Source organism: Camelus bactrianus, chromosome 12 (assembly GCF_048773025.1).
Source record: "Camelus bactrianus isolate YW-2024 breed Bactrian camel chromosome 12, ASM4877302v1, whole genome shotgun sequence".
NCBI classification, from domain to species: Eukaryota; Metazoa; Chordata; class Mammalia; order Artiodactyla; family Camelidae; genus Camelus; species Camelus bactrianus.
Window position 1 is genome coordinate 25,628,618 of NC_133550.1, and position 18,688 is coordinate 25,647,305.

Below are 18,688 nucleotides of genomic sequence, written 5' to 3' on the forward strand. Positions count from 1 at the left end.
ACAGTATAATCTTGTTTATCTGTTCTACATTTTAAAATCCCAGTCTGTCCCTTCCCACCCCCTGAAGGTAGGATTCTTATTACTCATAATCAAAATGTTCTCACCAATAATACCATGTTGGCAAAAATACGGGAAAACTTAACCAATAGATTGTTCACCCAAATTATTGCTATGACAAGCAAAGAGAAGACAGAGATCTCAAGGGACTCAGTCTTCATTTCTTGTGGCAACCCAGCTTGGTGAGAGGTTTCCCTCTCTAGTACCATGCCTGTGCCCTGCTGCCTGAGAGCCTACACACTTGTCTACCAAGCTACTCCCATCTGAGAAGAACTTGACCCCAAAACCTTAAGAGTCACCACAGTCAAAAGAATGAATGCATGCATCACTCTCCAAAACTTCCTCATGCCCCTTTAACCCCTCTTGCCCCCACCATGGAACCCTGATCTGCTTTCTGTTGCTGTAGATTAGTTTGCATTTTCTGGAATATTATACAAGTGGAAACTTAGAACACATACTCTTTTTCTGTCTGGCTTCTTTGATTCAGTATAATTATTTTAAAATTCTTCCATATTGTCATGTGTATCAAAACAGTTCACTTTTAAAAATCACCGAATAGTATCTCATTGTACCACAATTTGTTTTTCCATTCATCTGCTGATGGACATTTGAGTTGTTTCCAGTTTGGGGCTATTAAAAATAAAGATGCTGTGAATGTTTGTGGACAAGTCTTTGTGTGGACAAAGTTGTCCCTTTCTCTTGGGTAAATACATAGAGTGGAATGGCTGGGTCATATGATAGATGTATATTTAATTTTTTAAGACACTGTGCAACTGTTCTTCCAAAGCAGTCCTGGCACTACATCCTCATTAGCAGGGTGTAAGAAAGAGTTGGTTGCTCCTCCTCAGCACGTGCTGTGGTCACTCTTTCATGTTAGCCATTCTAATAGGTGTGTAGCAGTATCACATTGCGGTTTTAAGTTGCATTTCTCTAATGACTAATAACGGTGAGCATCTTTTCATGTACATATTTGCCATCTATGTATCTTCTTTTGGTGAAGTCTGTTCACATCTATCGCTCATATTTTAAATTGACTGTTTACTTTCTATTCAGTTTTGAAATTCATTATATTTTCCTGGGTCAGATATGTGATCTGCACATATTTACTCTCAGTCTGTGGTTTGTCTTTTCATTCTCTTAATAGTGTCTTTTGAAGAGAAGAAGCTCGTAATTTTGAAGACTTCTTACATTTTTTTTCTCTTATTAGTTATGCTTTTGGTGTCCTAGCTAAGAAATCTTTGCCTAATACAATGATATGAAAATTTCCATTTGTGTTTTCTTCTAGAAATTTTATACTTACAGGTTTCACATTTAAATCTATGATCCATTTTGAGGTAATGCTTGTATATGATGAGAGGTATAAATTGAAGTTTATTTTAAAATACATGGAAAGCATGTGAATGTCCAAGTGTCCCAGCACCATTTGTTTAAAAGATTATCCTTTCTCCACTGAATTTTGTACCTTTGTCAAAAATCAGTTGACCAAGTATGTGTGGGTTTATTTCTGGACTCTCTAGTCTACCTGAATACTGTTTTAAAATATTCTTAATGTGGTAAAAAATATATATATAACAGAAAAAGTATCATTTTAACCATTTTTACATATGATAGTTCAGTGGCATTACATTCACAGTGTTCAACCATCATCGCTATTTTTTCCAGGATGAACATTTTAAAAATCTCACTTTTTTCTTGAAAAAAAAAAAAACTTGGAAATTTTGAATTGCATTCCACCACACTCCCAGATTTGTTTTAATATAAAAAATAATGTTGATGCTTTAGAAAGGCGAACTGTATGTAGCCTGTAGCTTTGTGTGGATTCCGTGGCATCCTTCCCTCCCAAGGTTGTGCAAACTCCAATCCGAGAATCTCAGCGGAAATCAGAATCTACAGAGACCTCAGCGGTCACCTAGAAGCACCCCTGCGTTTTACAGATGTGAAAACTGAGAACCCAGATCCCACGCTGGTAAGTGACAGAGCCAGCTGAGAAATAAGAAAGGCTATTTTTGTGCTGCTGAAGGTTTTGTACCAAATCCTGACCGCCCCCCTCTGTGAGATCTGGCTTTGGTGAAATCAACTCTCCTCTGGCTCAGGGCACCCGGAAAGTGAAGCAAGTCCCCCTTCCTCAAGGGATTGACTTGAGAGTTTAACCAAGGGATAAAAATGCCTCAAAGTTGACAACAGGGGGCGATCAGGGACAGAACAGCACAGCTACTCAGGATTTCTAACCACAAGAAAGGCAGCCACTGGGGAGAGAAAGCTGAGGAAGGGTTCTCACAGGAGGCAAGGACACTAGACAGCAGTTCGTGCTCTCAGGACGGATCTCAGACTTTCAGTACAAATAGAAAAGTCCTGTTTATGGACCTGGTTGAATGATGAATACAGCTTTGCTTCTTCCCCTAATTCTTTTTTCTTTCTAAGTTTTTTAAAATTTCTATCTTGTGGGGAGGTAATTAAGTTTATTCATTTATTTTTAGAGGAGGTACTGGGGATTGAACCCAGGACCTTGTGCATGCTAAGCAGGCACTCTACCACTTGAGCTATACCTCCCCTCTCCTAATTCTTTTTTAATTGAAGTATAGTCAGTCTACAATATTATGCTAGTTTCTGGTGATTCTGGTGTTTCTGGTGTACAGCATAGTGATTCAGCTATACATATGTATGTATACATATTCCTTTTCATATTCTTTCTCAATATAGCTTATTATAAGATAATGAATCTAGTCCCCTGTGTTGTACAGTAGGCCCTCATTCTTCTCCTAATTCTTGGCTGTTGTTGTTGGGGTCCTTTCCCACCTCCACCACCAGGAACCGTGATCTGATTTATCATATGAAGTGGGGTTTCCTAGTATTCTAAGTACTTTTCATACTTACCAAATTCAGTGTGATGGGAACTACCTTACAGAAGAAGAAATGGAGGCACAGAGAGGTTAAATAACTTGCGAAAGGTCACACAGCTTAGACCATCTGTGTCCAGAGGCCTTAACAACCACAATACAGGCATCTCCAAACAAGCCGTGGTCTGGGAGATGCTCCCTCAACCTCTTCTCACCTGATCTATGGACTTGGTTGTATGAGTTTGACAGCCCTGATGAGCACAGCCACTGGGCATATTGGTGGCCTGTTGGAAAAATACACGAAGCCAGGGAGTGGAAGGAGGCCCGGCCTCCTGGTGGGCTCTGAGTCACACAGGTCACCGGGGGCTGGCCCCCTCAGCCTGTCACCCTCAGCTGTCTCTCTGGGCCGCACACAGAGCCGGGGCTCGGAGATGGGAACTGCGATTTATAAGCTCTCGGGCAAAATCAACTTGCAGGTGAAGAAAACCCGCATACCCGGTAGGTTACCCTTGCTTCTGACAGTCTGACGGCACCCGGGCCGCCGGGAGGACCGAGGGTCTCCACGTTGGTTCAGTTGTTTGTGCCTTTGATGTAGCAGAAGGACGCAGCTGGCCTGCAGGGCTGGGGATAAACACTTCAGCCGGGCCTGCTGCCTGGGTTTCTGGGCATCTGAGTTCATTATAAGTCAGTTCACAAGTAAGCTTTATTTCTCGTAGGCCAATATGCTTTCAAATGTCGCATGAATTAAACAAAAGGGTGGTGACAGCGGCGCCCTGCAGCTTCTTTCTATTACAGGACCGCTCAGGAGGTTAAATTTTCCATAACAGATGGAACACTAACTCCAGCATTAATTTTGACCAGTTATAAATATCAAAGACATGTGTCTTGCCTTTCCAGTTCTTCCTAAAAGGACTCAAGGACTTCCAGGCTTTAGTCCACGGCTCCTAAGTCTTTCTCGGGAAGCAACGGAAATTGCATTCAGGCTCGCAGTATGGACAGGGTCTTGCCTGTAAAATGCAGGGCGTTTCCGAGAGCTTCAAAAGTCAGCAGGCGTTTATTAGTGACAAAATTTAAATGAGGATTTAACAGAAATTAAGTAATTAGTAAAAGAGGCAGATCTCCCACTCCTCTCTTGCCAGTGACAGATAGATTACCTATCCTGAGGCTAGTGAAGACCTCTGCAAGGTTGGGCGGGGGAACCGGAGGGGGCTCACGGGGTGTGCATGTGTGTGAGTGTGTGTGTGCGTGGAGTGAGAAGGTGAGAAGGGCTGGAATGGACCCAGGGAGGACTTCTACCTGGTTTTAAGCCACGAGCTGTCTTGTTTCTTGGTGTGCGCAGAAAGATGCCCACCTTTATCCTAAGCTATGGAAACTGTTGCTGAGGCTGTGCTTCTGCTACGTGCCCATCTTTTTACTATTATCCAGAGGGCTTTACAAAACAAATCACTAGTTGTGTTTCTAGAATAGCTTGCCTGGTCCTAAGGCAAAGCATTGCCATGTTTCATCTTACCCAAGACGCCATCAATTGTGACATTATTTTATGAATCACTAAGAAAGGCAAATGCTGCCAATTATCTGATGCACGATTCATTGTAAGACGTAAGCTCATTTCAGAGATGTTTATGTGTTTTTTAAAAAGTGCCTTTTAGGCTAAAGGTATAGCTCAGTGGTACAGCGCCTGCTTAGCAGGCACGACGTCCTGGGTTCAGTCCTCAGTACCTCCATTAAAAATAAATAAATCAACCCAGTTACCTGCCCCCCAAAACAAACAAAAAAGTTTTTTTTTTTAAGTGCCTTTTAGTGTAGATGAAATTTGGTAGATAGCCTTCCAAAATTCCCTGCAGTCCCATAAATCAGTGCTTCCTCCTAAGCATATTCCCATCCCATTAAAACTCCATTTACAAGAAGGGGATTAAACTTTCCCAATGCTTGGGTGTTGCTTTCCTTTTTTCAAGTAAACTCTTCATAAAAGGAAATAGTGGGCCTGCTGTAGGTTTGACATTATAGTGCTAGAGATTAAAATTAATTATGAATGAGAAACAAAAATACATCAAAAGAGAAAATGTTTCCTAGTGAATTCCGTCTTGAGTGCTGACTAGCACACAGCTCTCTACTTCAGTTTGCCTGTGCTGGGTGTTTTAGACATGTGTAAGTCATAGCAGTGTCAATCTAGTTCCCAGATGAGAAGGGAGAGCTCTGGAGCTTCAGGAAAAAAAAAGAGGGTGCACAGTCGTGGAAGAGGGAAAATACGGAATACGGCTTTGGAGTGCATCCCTGCACTTTGCTTCATACTTCCCTTTCCCGGCTCCTCTGACACGCGCCAGCGCTGCCCCGCGTTTTCTGGAAACTTTCTCCTGTCTTGACTTCCTTCCCTACGCTTTTGCTTTCTTCTCCTCTTGCCTCTCTGAATTTTACTTCTCAGTCTTCTTCAAAGCAGCCCTTTAACATCTGGGATCTCTCCTTCTCCTAGCTCTTAGTGTCCTAGGAAGAGCTGCCACTTTGTGTGAGCTCCAATTCCAGAACATTCTAGGATGTAACATGTCACATCACTTTAAGGCTCGCAGGGGCCCTGTGAGGCTCCACTCTCCCCTCTGCTCACAGAGGGTAACTTGTGCAAATCCTCACAGCCAGTCAGTGGTTGGGGCAGAGTTCAAAGCCAGACTGTCCGACCAACCACCCACACTCTTTCCAGTAGGTACCCCCCTCTCAGATGACTCCCCGTCACACCCAGGTCTCCCGTACAACTTAATAAGCTAAATGACTCCCCATCTCCAACTCCATCTCAGCTCTTCCCCCCTGAACCAGAGACTCCCACACCCAACTGCGTACGGGACATCTTCCCTCCTCGTTCCCCTGGCACCCCCATGTCAGACGGCCCAGAGCCCATCCCTTCATCCTTTCTACCAGCATCCTCTCCTTGTGAAAGGCATCACCTGGGAGTCATCTTACAGTCCTCCCTCTGGGTATCAAAATCCTGACAAGACTAGTTGTATTCGTTTGCTAGGGCTGCCATAAAAAAACACAGCAGACTGGGGGCTTAAACAGCAGAATTGTATTTTCTCCCAGTCCTGGAGGCTGAAAGTCCAAGAGCAAGGTGTCAGCAGCATTGCTTTCTTCTGAGGACTCTTCTTGGCATGGAGTTGGCCATCTTCTCCCTGTGTCCTCCCATGGTTACCCCTTGGTCTGTGAGTTGACTGTGTCCTAATATCCTCTTCTTATAAGAATACCAGCTGTATTGGATTAGGGTCCACCCACATGACTTCATTCTTTCTTAATTACTTCTCTAAAGGCTCTATATCCAACCATAGTCATATTCTGAGGTGCTGGGGTTAGGTCTTCAACAAATGAATCTGCAGGAGATTCATCCCATAACACTAGCTTTTAGGCATCTCTCAAATTTGACTTTTCCATCTTCATCCTCACTGCCAGCCTTCTAGTTGAGGACCGCAACATATCTCACCATTATGAATATTATAAGTGATTTGTTTCTGATTACAAAAGAATTAGATGAGCTCTGTATAAAATACAAAATACAAAAAAGGATAAAATTTTAAATCCCTATAATTGATAATTGACACATATCCTTATCTTTTTTCTTTGTATATACATATATTTTTTAAATTGAAGTACAGTCAGTTACAATGTGTCAAATTCTGGTGTACAGCATAATGCCCAAAATCATGTATATACATACATATATTCATTTTCATATTCTTTTTCATTAAAGGTTATTGCAAAATATTGAATATAGTTCCCTGTGCTATACAGAAGTTTGTTTTTTATGTATTTTTATATATAGTTGTTAATATTTGCAAATCTCGAACTCCCAAATTTATCCCTTCCCACTCCCTTTCCCCCAAGTAACCGTGAGATTGTTTACTATGTCTGCAAGTCTGTTTCTGAGATGAACTCATTAGTGTCTTCTATGTATATATTTTTAAACATTGAATCATAACATATATTCTCCTTTGTAATTTGAACGTCTCCTTTAACAATTTCTCAGGTCATTGAATACTGTTCTCCAACATCATTTATTGATCACATCTCAGTCTTCTATCACATAGATGTACCGTATTAACTGACTTCCCATTGTTGTACATTTGATTTGCGCCCAAGTTTTCAACGTTACAGTAAAGATCCCTGTTCATAAGTCCTTCCTCACATCATGATTATTTCTTTAGAGTAAGTTCTTAGAAGTGGTGTTATTGGGTTAGTGTTAGTACAGTTTGAAGATTTTAAAATTTTTTATTGAGTTGATTTCCAATGTTGGTTTCAAGTGTACAGCACAGTGATTCAGTTATACATATACATACATACGTATTTTTCTTTTTCAGATTCTTTTCCATTATATGTTATTACAAGAAACTGAGTATAGTTCCCTGTGCTATACAGTAGGTTTTTGTTGTTTATCTGTTTTATATATAGTAATGTGTATCTGTTATCCCCCAACCCTGATTTATCCCTCTCCACCCTTTGCCCTTTGGTAACCATAGTTTATTTTCTATGTCCATGTTTTTGGTTTGTAAATAGAATTTGTATCACTTTTTTTAGATTTCGTATATAAGTGATATCGTATGATATTTGTCTTTCTCTGCCTGACTTACTTTACTCAATATGATAATCTTTAGGTCCATCCATGTTGCTGCAAAGGGCATTATTTCATTCTTTTTTATGGCTGACAAAAGGCCTTGCACAAGTGCCTTTGTCCTGTGACACCTCAGTGCACGTGTCCAACCCCAACCCCCACCACTACTCCTGGAAAGTCCCTGGGCCTTGGGGTGAACACACAGGAGGACCCAGGCAAGAAGCCTGCAGGGGCCCTGGGAGCAGGCTGGAGACCAACTGGGCAGGGAAATTCTGAGTCCTGGGTAGCCAGAGGGTGAGACCCAGAAAGCGGCTGTATTGGCTCCAAGGGGCATATCTCATGGTCTCTGTGGAGAGGCTGTAGCCAGAGGAAGGCCCTAGACAGGAGTCTGGGCAATACTGGGTGTACCTGTAGGTGTGCAAGATAACCCACTAGGGACTGAGAAGATACTAGACATTCTTTGTACTTAGTTTTCAATATCATCCTTAGAATTTTCCATTCTCATGCATCTTATTATATATGTGATATATTAATATAGTAGTACACATAAAAAATGACAAATAAATAACATTGCTTGCTCGGCATACATTATAGGTATATGTTCAATTCCTCACCCCTCCTTTTTTTTTTTTACTGACAATAGCATGGGTTCAAAACTGTTTAGAGGCTTCACTGTAGAGATTATATTTGTGAAGCTGACAAAAAAAAAAATTCAACAGAGTTACCGTATGTCCTAGCAGTTCTACTCCTAGGAATGGAAACAACCCAATGTCCATCAAGTGAATAGATAAACCAGATATGGCACTTGCAGGCAATGGAATGTTATTCACCAATAAGAAGGAATGAAATTCTGATACATGCTGCACCATGGATGGACCTTAAAATCATTGTGCTCCGTGAAAGGAGCCGGACCCCAAAGGCCACATAGTGTATGATTCCATTGATACAAAATATCCAAAATAGGCAAATCCACAGGGACAGAAAGTAGATTAGTGGTTGCCAGGGGACAGAGGAAGGAGTGGCTGCTAACATATAGAGGGCTTGCTCTTGGGCTGGAGGGAACGCTCTGGAATTAGATGACAGTGATGGTCGCACAATATTATGATTGCACTAAAAGTCATTGACTTGCCCTTTAAAATGGTTGAATTGCATGTTATGTGAATTTTATCTCAATTTGAAAATTGCAACTTCAATAAAAATAATAAACATTAAAATATACATAATATATAATTAATTAACTAATTAAAGAGAAAAAAATGCAAAAAAAAAAAAATGTCAGATGGATGGAGACCCACATACAGCTGACCAGGAACTGTGTGTGCTTCCTCCTTCAGAGGGTAAATACGTATGTCATTCTTACTGCCGTGACCTGGTACATCTGGATTATCCACAAAATGGGAAATTACCAAGCTGCGTGCCCACCTGTGAAGTAAGAAACTCAAGCCTAAAGAACCCTCAGGTAGGTGCTCTGCGGTGCTTGTGGTGTTCTGGGCCTGGGGGCAGTGCCGTCCCCCGTAGACTGGTCTCCTTCCCTCACAAGCTCTGGCTCGTGTTTACTCTCTGCCACGACTCCTCTCCTCAGGGCTTGTTGCATGACTGTGGGTTGGGATTCTAGAGGTAACAGGACAGGCTGTGCCAATAGTTCGCCCGGCAGATCTGGGTGAGAGACGAGGCGTTGATCGGTACGATGGCTGGTCCACATTCAGGAAGCCGTCTGGCTGACATGTGTACTCACTGCTGCTCAAAGCAGGACGTGAACTTTGAACGTGTGTGTTGGTTGTTTCTTCATCTGATAAAGAACCTCGGCATGCACACCTGGTCGGGAACCCACCAGTCTTTACGGGCTCCATTAAAGCAAGGATCTCCAATGAGTTGGTGGTGGTCTGCTTCCAATAGATCTTCAGCCTGGTTTCTGCCAGACCTCCCTTCTAACTGTTCTCCCTGGTTTGCTGAGATTTCCAGAAGGAAGGGGTACAATTGGCAGTAAAGCCCACTCCTCTGCAAACTTGACTATTTCTAGCATCTTCTCTCCTGACGTGTCAAGGTTACTCTTAAAAAGTCAGTTATTTGTTTCCCAGAAGGCTAGGGACACAGGCATTAAATGATCTTTGAGTATCTCATCAGCTTCTGGGAGCTCACTGTCAGGTCTGAATAGGATGACCCAAATCAGACAGCAATAGTCATCTTCCCTCCGTAGGTAAATGAAGCTCTTTTTCAGTTTGGGGCCAAGGGCACAGCCCGTGACCAATGCTGAGCACAAAAGACCAGATCCATGGTTTTGCCATTTGTTTTTCCCCTAACAAAGTTAACTCTTGATCAGAGCAGTAATAGCTGTTGTGATGAGTTTGTTCAGCATTGTGTGGCTCACATCTGCTAAATTCCCATCCGACTTAATTACACTTGGCAGGGGCACAGGGAACGAATGGGGAATCTGTAAAGGGCATGAATAGTAGTTTTTCTGGCAAACTGGTGGCTTCATTTAAACTAGTGACGGATGTGAATTTTACAGCTGGAGCCTATTGGGGTTCCTGCAAAGTTGTACCAGCTTTGAAACTAACTTCAGAAAATGCCTTCATCTCAGCAAGAAAAGCTTGGATTAGAAATGCAGTTTGTAATTTAATAGGATGACTTTGGAGTGAGCAGAGAGAATAATAGAGGTATTATGAGAAGCTCGAGGGAGAACAAATACATGTTTGTATGGCTTGGAAAAAAAATGCAGAGTTCGAGTGTAAAGTTTAAACAAATGCTTTAGGAAGCTTCTCAAAAGGTGCCTGAACTACCAAAGCTTGAATAATTTATGTTATTTTCTTACAAAGATGTTTTTGAAAGTCGTATGGAGCTCTCCTACGTGGCTCTAAAAGTTTTAGAAAATGAAAACCTAATTTGATATTTAATTTATTTTAGTTCCATTATTTTTAAACTGTAGAATTTATAATTTAGGAGCTGATGTTTTGGGAAGCCCCTGATCTGGTTTGCCAGATAGGGCCAAGCAGAACATACGAAAAACCCTTCCCAACGGGCTGAGTATAAAATTTGTCTGTATTAGGGTAAGAATGCCCCCAACTGAGAATGGCACTGTAGCATGTAATTTCCTGCACCAACCTCTGGCGGGTAATGATACGTACTTCACAGGGGGTGATGAGAATTAAATTAGATTTTGGATAGTTTTTCTCTTCTTGAGGCATACCCAGTATAATACGTTGTTTTAATGTTCTACCCAACCAATCCACTCTTGTGAGTTGTACTGGGATTTGACACTTACTTTCTCATGGGCTTTAAAGGTGCAAAATGATCAGTGAGATGGTTCCCAAGTCATTTGCAGGATTCGGAGTCCTGGCAATATCTCAAGACTCAGGATATTAACCTTTGGGAAATGTGTATTAGCTGATTGTGTTGTAAGATCTCTCAGACTAATTGTAATCCCAATGCTACTGGCTTCGGCCACTGTTACAAGGATAAACTTCAGAATGGTTTCAAATCCGTGAAAACCCTCGAGAAGATTATTTCAAGCAGAATCATCTAGAAGCTGTAGAATTTGGCCAAGAACCAAGGAAATTATTCTCTCACTCTTATTTTGCTGCTGCTTTAAAAAAATTATTAAAAATTGTTTTGAAGTATCATTGATTTATAATGTGTTAGTTTCAGGTGTTCAGCAAAGTGATTCAATTATACACACATATATATATATATTCTTTTTCAGAGTCTCTTCCATTATCCATTATTATGAGATATTGCGTATAGCTCCCTGTGCTATACAGTAGGTCCTTGCTGGTTAACTATTTTGTATTTAACGGTATGTACATGTAAATCCCAAACTCCTAATTTATTTATCCCTCTCCCTTTTCCCCTTTGGTAGTCATAAGTTTGTTTTTTATGTCTGGAAGTCTATTTCTATTTTGCAAATAAGTTTATTTGTATCATTTTTTTAGATTCACATATAAGCAATATCGTATGTCTTTCTCTGTCTGACTTACTTCACTTAATATGATAATCTCTCTAGGTCCATCCATTTTGCTGCAAATAGCATTATTTCATTCTTTTTTTATGGCTGTTAGTATTCCATTGTGTATATATACCACATCTTCTTTATCCATTCATCTGTCGATGGACATTTAGGTTTCTTCCATGTCTTGGCTATTGTAAATAGTGCTGCTGTGAACATTGGGGGGCGGAGAGGGGTGCATTGACCTTTTCAAATTATAGTTTTCTCCAGATATATACCCAGGAGTGGGATCACTGGATCATATGCTAACACTATTTTTAATTTTTTAAGGAACTGCCATACTGTTCTCCATAGTGGCCACACCAATTTGCATTCCCACCAACAGTGTAGGAGGGTTCCCTTTTCCCCACACCCTCTCCAGCATTTATTTATTTATTTATTTATTTATTTATTATTTTTAAAAACACCTTTATTGTGGTATAATTCATGTACAGTAAACTACTCCAGCATTTATTATTTGTAGACTTTTTAATGACAGCCATTCTGACTGGTGTGAGGTGATGCCTCATTGTGGTTTTGATTTGTGTTTCTCTAATAATTAATGGTGTTGAGCATCCTTTCATGTGCCTTGGCCATCTGCACATCTTCATTGGAGAAATGTCTCTTTGGATCTTCTGCCCATCTTTTGATTAGTTAGTTAGTTAGTTTTGATATTGAGCTGCATGAGCTATTTGTATATTTTGGAAAGTAAGCCCTTGTCAGTCGCATTGTTTGCAAACATTTTCTCCTATTCTGTAGGTTGTCTTTTCATTTTGTTTATGATTTCCTTTGCTGTGCAAAAGCTTGTAAGTTTAATTAGGTCCCATTTGTTTATTTTTGTCTTTATTTTCATTACTCTAGGAGATGGATCCAAAAAAATATTGCTGTGATTTATGTCAGAGTGTTCTGCCTGTGTTTTCCTCTAGGAGTTTTAGACTCCTTCAGCCTTACATTTAGGTCTTTAATCCATTTTGAGTTTATTTTTATACATGGTGTTAGATAATGTTCTAATTTCATCCTTTTCTGTATGGCTGTCCAGTTTCCCCAGCACCACTTATTGAAGAGAACACGTATTGCTGCTGCTTTTTGCTATGGTGAGGACTTTGAAAAGTGGTTGATGGAACAGACCTAACTACTCAATCGTTTCCCCACCTCACTCACCAAATCTTAAGGGACTAACTAAGCCTTTAAAAAACAACAACAACAACAAATTTTAAATGCAATACACTACACAGGAGACTACAAGTGAATTATGGTGAGATAAACCAGCTTAGGAACTGCTGGTGAAGGTGTACGCTTGTGCAAACTTTCTGTTAAAGAATTTGGCAATACTATTTTCAAGAGCCATGAAGGAGCACTTTTCAACTATAAAACGTATTTTAAAACTTTTTTAGGTGGGGAGGGTATAGCTCAGTGGTAGGGCACATGCTTAGCAAGCAAGAGGTCCTGGGTTCAATCCCTGGTACCTCTTTTATAAGCAAATACATACATACATACATACATACATACGTATATATATATATAAATAAGCCTAATTACCTACCCCCACCAAAATTTAGTCATTTATCAACTTTAGATTTTAATGAAACCTGGTATTCAATTTCTTTTTTTTTTAACATTTTTTATTGAGTTATAGTCATTTTACAATGTTGTGTCAACAATTTCTAAATCCAATACCATGAATATTATGAAACTCAAACTTGACTGACTTTGCAAATCAAATTGCCTTTATATTGCCCATATTTTTGTGATTATGGAAGTAACACAAGATTATTACAGAAATTTTGGAGACTATAAAAAAATTTTTAATTGTGTATAATCCCACCACCTATAGATGATCACGCTCAATATTTTGGTCTTTCTTTCCTCTTTTTTTTTTTTTTAGTGTCTATTGTCTATTTATTTCTTTGTAAAACCAGAATCACTAGATAGATATCAATATAGATACAGATATATCTTCACACTTCATTACAATGTGACCATTTTCCCTGTCAGTCTATATTCTTTGAAAACATGATCTCTAAGGTATATTATTTCATCTTATGGATGTTTCATACTTGATTTAACAATTCTGGGCTCTTTGGTGTCATTTCTTACTGTTACAAATAAAGCTGCAACAGCATCTTCTTATGAAAATCGTTCCCCACATTTCTGCTTATTTCCTTAACACAGATTCTTGAAGGACAATTATTTGGCCTAGAGCTTTCATGGCCCTTGACGACAGTATTGCCAGATTCTTTACCAGACAGTCTGTGCAAGCTTACACCCTCGTCAGCAGTCCTAAGCTGTCCCTTAAGATTTGGTGAGTGAGGTGGGGTCGAGTTATTAGGTCTATTCCAATTTGGAAAATTGTAATTAGTAAAGTCAGGACTCAGAGCAGTTGATGACTTTGTGACACCCGCCCCCCCCATCCAAATCTGGTCTTTTTTAGAAGGGCCATGCAGACATGGTGGGTTTCACAACCGTTTGTCCTCCGAAGGCTCTGAGAACAGGGCTTTTAGGGAAGGAAATGGAAGGTCTGCGTGAACTAGCAGGAAAGAGGGTTGCAAAGCCTACCACCACCACCTGGGCTCTGATTGAGGTAAGGGTGAGACTTAAGGATGGAAGGTGCTAGGAGAGATATAGGGGGTTAGGAAAACAGCCCACTAGTAAACTATTACAAGAGAGGTGTTCTGTCCCTCTCTCAGCTCTAGATCCCACGGGCCACAGAGTCATTCTTTAAGTCGTTATGTTTTGTTTCCATTGAGCGCTGCACACTCCAATTCTCAATCATTCCTCATACAGCAGCAGTGATTAAGCGCAAACACATGAAACTGTCATTTTTGTAGGTTAGGAATGGCTGACTAGCAGCTAATTTCATAGGCTCAAACTCAGACATGCTAAAGGAATTATTCCTAACCATTGTGAGCTAATGGTAATGTTTTTTCTTTTTTTTTTTTTCTTTTTTAATTTAAGTATAGTTGATTTACATTACTGTGTCAGTTTCAGGAGTACAACGTAGTGATTCAGCATTTTTGCAGACTGATGGTAACGTTTTCTGATGAAAGCACCTGCAGCCTGGCCTCTGGCGCACTTCTCTTTTGGGTGCTTGCAGACTAGGGTCAACAGCAGGACAGAGACCCAAAGTCCTGGCCCTCGTGGAGGCTGACATTGGGATGGTCGTATTTGTTTGTGATAGCAGGGCCACCAGAGGGCGCTCTAACATTGGCTACCGTATGTTTGCCCATTAGCCACGGATTCCAACGAAAAAACAGGAAACCTATAAAGAATGCTAGTATTTATTGAGCATGGGTGGACAAAACTGAGGTTCAGACACATCATTCTTCTGTTTATCGTTAACATTAATTAACCTTCAGTGTGCTTGTCATATATTATTTCGTTTTATGCTTACCACAATTCCATCAGCAAGATATTTTCCTTTTTACAGAGGAGATTGAGGCTCACAGAAGTTACACGATTCTGCAAATGACAAAACTAAACCAGAAATTTTATCTAGAGGCTCAGCCCCCCATTAAAGCTTTCTTGCCTTCCCTCCCTCTTTCTTTTTTCACCCTTGTTTTTCTTTCTTTCTTTTTTTCTAATCCTTGCTTAACAAGAAAAGGAAAAAAAGTGGGGCAGGGTATAGCTCAATGGCAGAGCATGTGCTTAGGATGCACGAAGTCTTGGGTTCAATCCCCAATACCTTCATTAAAACAAACAAACAAACAAACAAACCTAATTACCTCCCCCTCCAAGGAAAAAGAAAACAGTAGAATCTCATGCCCAAGAGGTCGGTAAACTTTCTGGTCCTGTCCACCAGCTGCTAGGGCAATGCTGTGCCCTGCACCCAACTGTCCTGCTTGCACAAGTTTCTCCGGCTACTGTTTGTATGACTCCTTCTCCCGTCCCCTCCCCACACCTGCCCTGGATGACTGGCTATTTGATCTTGGTTTCACCCTTATTTCAATTCAGAGGGGTGGGGGCAGACAAGAGGAGCATGTTAGGGATCTCCACACCCTCACAGATGGCAACTGTACTTCTATAGCACTTTTTAATACTTTATACGAGGTGCATTGCCTACCTACCCACAGTGGCCAAGGGCAAGGACATAAAGACATGCAGCCCCCTACTGCCTGATGGCCTTGGTGACCATGTCATTTAACCTCATCTATAAACTGTATGTGACAAATGTGGTCTTGTCTCATTCTTAGGGTTGTTGTGGAGATTTAGACAATGCATAAAGTACTTAACACAGTGCTTGCCAGAAAATGACTCAATTAATGTTGCTTATTTTCTTTAATTCTCCCAGCAACCCTATAAGGTAGGCATTTAGCAGAGAACCTGGCTTAGACCATGACTCGGAGAGTGCTTTATGGTTAACAGAAGAGGAAATCTGAGTTCCCGAGAGGCTAAGTGACTTGCCAAAGGGCCACAGCTTGGGTTACGACTACAGAATATTTTCAAAATTGTTTTCAGTTATTCAGTAGGCAAGACTGAGAGGTATCATTTTCAAATAGATTACAAGATGTGCGCCTTGCACAGTGCTAAGGGCTTTCCAATAGCCTTCAGAAAACCCCTGGCGTTGGTCAGCCAGGAACCAACATCCTAAGTTTAGGGGAGCCTTGAAGTTGATTAAATTTAAATACTGTAATTTGACTCTCTGAACAATTAACATTTTTTTGTACTTTGATGGTGTTTAAAAGGATGTGGCAGAATATAATTTTGGAGGCTGGGAGACCAGGTAGAAAAGGGAGGGAGAAAGAGAAATGCAGTCTAGCAGGAATACCAAGGACAGAGGTTCAGAAGACCTTGAGCAAGAGCTTTGAACCCTGGGCTTCAGTGTCCCTTTTTCCAAAATGAGTGACTTGGATTCTACTTCTAAAATGCTGTGATTTGAATATTTTCTTTCTACCCTTATCTCATAGATCTTTCCACATTCCCTTTTAGATATCACACAGCGCTTTATATTCTCAGTATCAGTGTTAAGGATCTGAAAGTTATTAGCTTTTTCTCCCCAGTAACTTTATAATCAGTAATGACACCAGGTTCAGTCATTAACTAAAGAGGTAAAGTCCTCTTGTAGATTACAGCTGATTGAGCAATAATAATAGGAAGTAACCAGCTGTATGCCTGATGCTTCTGGGATACAGAACTATGGTCAACGAGGCTGGACTAGAGTGTTAAATGTCCCTGACCTTGGGTCAGGGAGCGGGGAGAGGGCAGTGTTTGTGAACACTGTGGTACTGGCAGACTACTGCCAGGAAATTTGGAATTTTTATCAAGAATTATAGTAAAATAAATGCTTTGTGGTAATATGTCCTTCACAAAGAGAAATAATGCCATCTGGGGTCACATTTTGTGCTCTTTCAAGGCCATAGAACCGCCACATTCCAGAGGGAGACGGGACCCGTGGTGTCCATCTGCCTGGCCTCCTTCCCAGTCAGGCTTACAAGCGAAGACAGGTAACCGTCCAGTCTCTGCTTAAACATCTCCTCTGAAGGGGAGCTAATTAGTTTAAGGAGTTGTCTTCAGCATGCTTAGGGCTGACCACAGTATGTCTCCCTGCAGTTTTAGCCCATTGGCCCAACCTCTGATCCGAGGAACAATACAGAACATATCCTTCTTCTCTTTTCAGACTTCTGACCATCTCCCTATTTTCTGGGTAAAGGTTCCCCTTAAGATGTGATGAAAACAGGGACTCAGGGTGAATGCTGTCAGAATGCAGAGGATTCTGGTGCAAAGGCTTTCTTATCTGGCAGATACAAAAACAGAAGTGAGCAGATTCCTGGAGGTATCATGATCCAGTGAGTGTTAAGAGAAGCCAACAAACAGTCCATTCCTTTAGGACCATCCTAGGAGATGCCTGGTCCCTCCTCTGGCTCAGTTCAGCCAATGAGATTCAGCAAATATTTATTGCATCTCCACTCTGAGTTGAGCACTGAGGATTCCAACACGGCCCTGTCCTCAAGGAGCTCATAGTCTAGGGAGCAATCCTGACTGAAGTCTCCCCTCCCAGTCACTCTCCATCATAGCGCCCTGTCTTCAAGACAGGGTTGTCTTCACTCACCATGTGAACAAAATAGACAAAAATACCTGCCTTTGTGCAGCTTACATTCTGGTGGGAAAAAACAGACCATAAACAATAAACAAAATATATCCTTAAATTACACAATATAATAAATGCTGAAAAGTGCTTTGGAAAAAGAGAAAACATAGAAAAAGGATACAGGAATCTTGAGTGTCAAGGAGCAAATGGTTTTCAAAATTTCAGTGTGGTCAGGGTAGGTCTCATTGAGAAGGTGACATCTAGAAAGACTTAGTGAGGGAGGGCATAACTTAGTGGTAGATCACGTGCTTAGCATGCACAAGGTCCTGGGTTCAATCCTCAGTACCTCTGTTAAAATAAGAAGAAGAATAAATAACTTACATATGGAATCTAAAAAAAACACTGACAAACTAGTGAATATAACAAAAGAAACAGACTCCCTGATGTAGAGAAGGAGTTAGTGGTTACCAGTGGGGGGCGGGACGGGGGAGGGGCAAAATGGAGGTCAGCTATAAAATCAGCTCCAAGGATGTACTGTATGACACGGGGGATACGGCCAATATTTTATAATAACTATAAATAGAGTATAACCTTTACAAATTTGTGAATCACTATATTGTATACCTGTAACATACAATATTGTACATCAACTATACTTCAATTTAAAAATATCATGTTGTAGGGTGGGGAGGGTTTAGCTCAGTGGTAGAGTGTGAGCTTAGCATGCACGAGGCCCTGGGTTCAATCCCCAGACCCACCGCTAAAAAAATAATTAAATAAGTAAACTTAATTACTTCCCCCAACCAAAAAAAAAAAAAAAAAAGCTTAAAAATATGATGTTGTAAAATAAATACATAAATTTTAAAAATGGTTAAAAGTAAATAAATAAATGCTGTGCTTTCATTCACCACACACACACAAACTAATAAAATAAATAAATAAACCTTTACCTCCCCCTCAAAGAAATTTTAAAATAAATAAATAAACTAAGAATTTATGTGGAGCCTCTGTGACCCAGGTGGGCGCCTCCTACAGCTCGCTTGGCCCCTCTAACTGCATATGTACAGAGGTAGACGCCCCCGGTAGGTATCAGAGGGCATGATGGCCATGCACTCCTGTGTTAGTTTAGATCCTCAAAGAAGCAGAAGCCCGGGGGGATTAGACGGGCAAGAGATTGACTGTGGGACCAGCTGTGGAGAGTG

At 40.8% G+C, this 18,688-nt stretch overlaps 1 protein-coding gene across 2 annotated transcripts in view; it reads left to right on the plus strand.

Annotated features, from left to right (window-relative positions):
- The first annotated feature begins 2,009 nt into the window (after positions 1–2,009).
- The window catches only part of RASSF3 (Ras association domain family member 3), a 121,665-nt gene continuing 104,986 nt past the window's right edge, over positions 2,010–18,688 (plus strand). The window contains exons 1-2 of one of the 2 annotated variants that reach the window (XM_074375074.1): positions 2,010–2,023; positions 8,814–8,938. Coding sequence is in view for 1 of the 2 variants with exons in the window: in XM_074375073.1 (XP_074231174.1) it covers positions 8,759–8,938 (180 nt within the window). In the remaining variant the exon portion in view is untranslated. Of the gene's footprint in view, positions 2,024–8,743; positions 8,939–18,688 lie in introns of those variants that run through there. The other variant, XM_074375073.1, reaches the window with a different exon arrangement.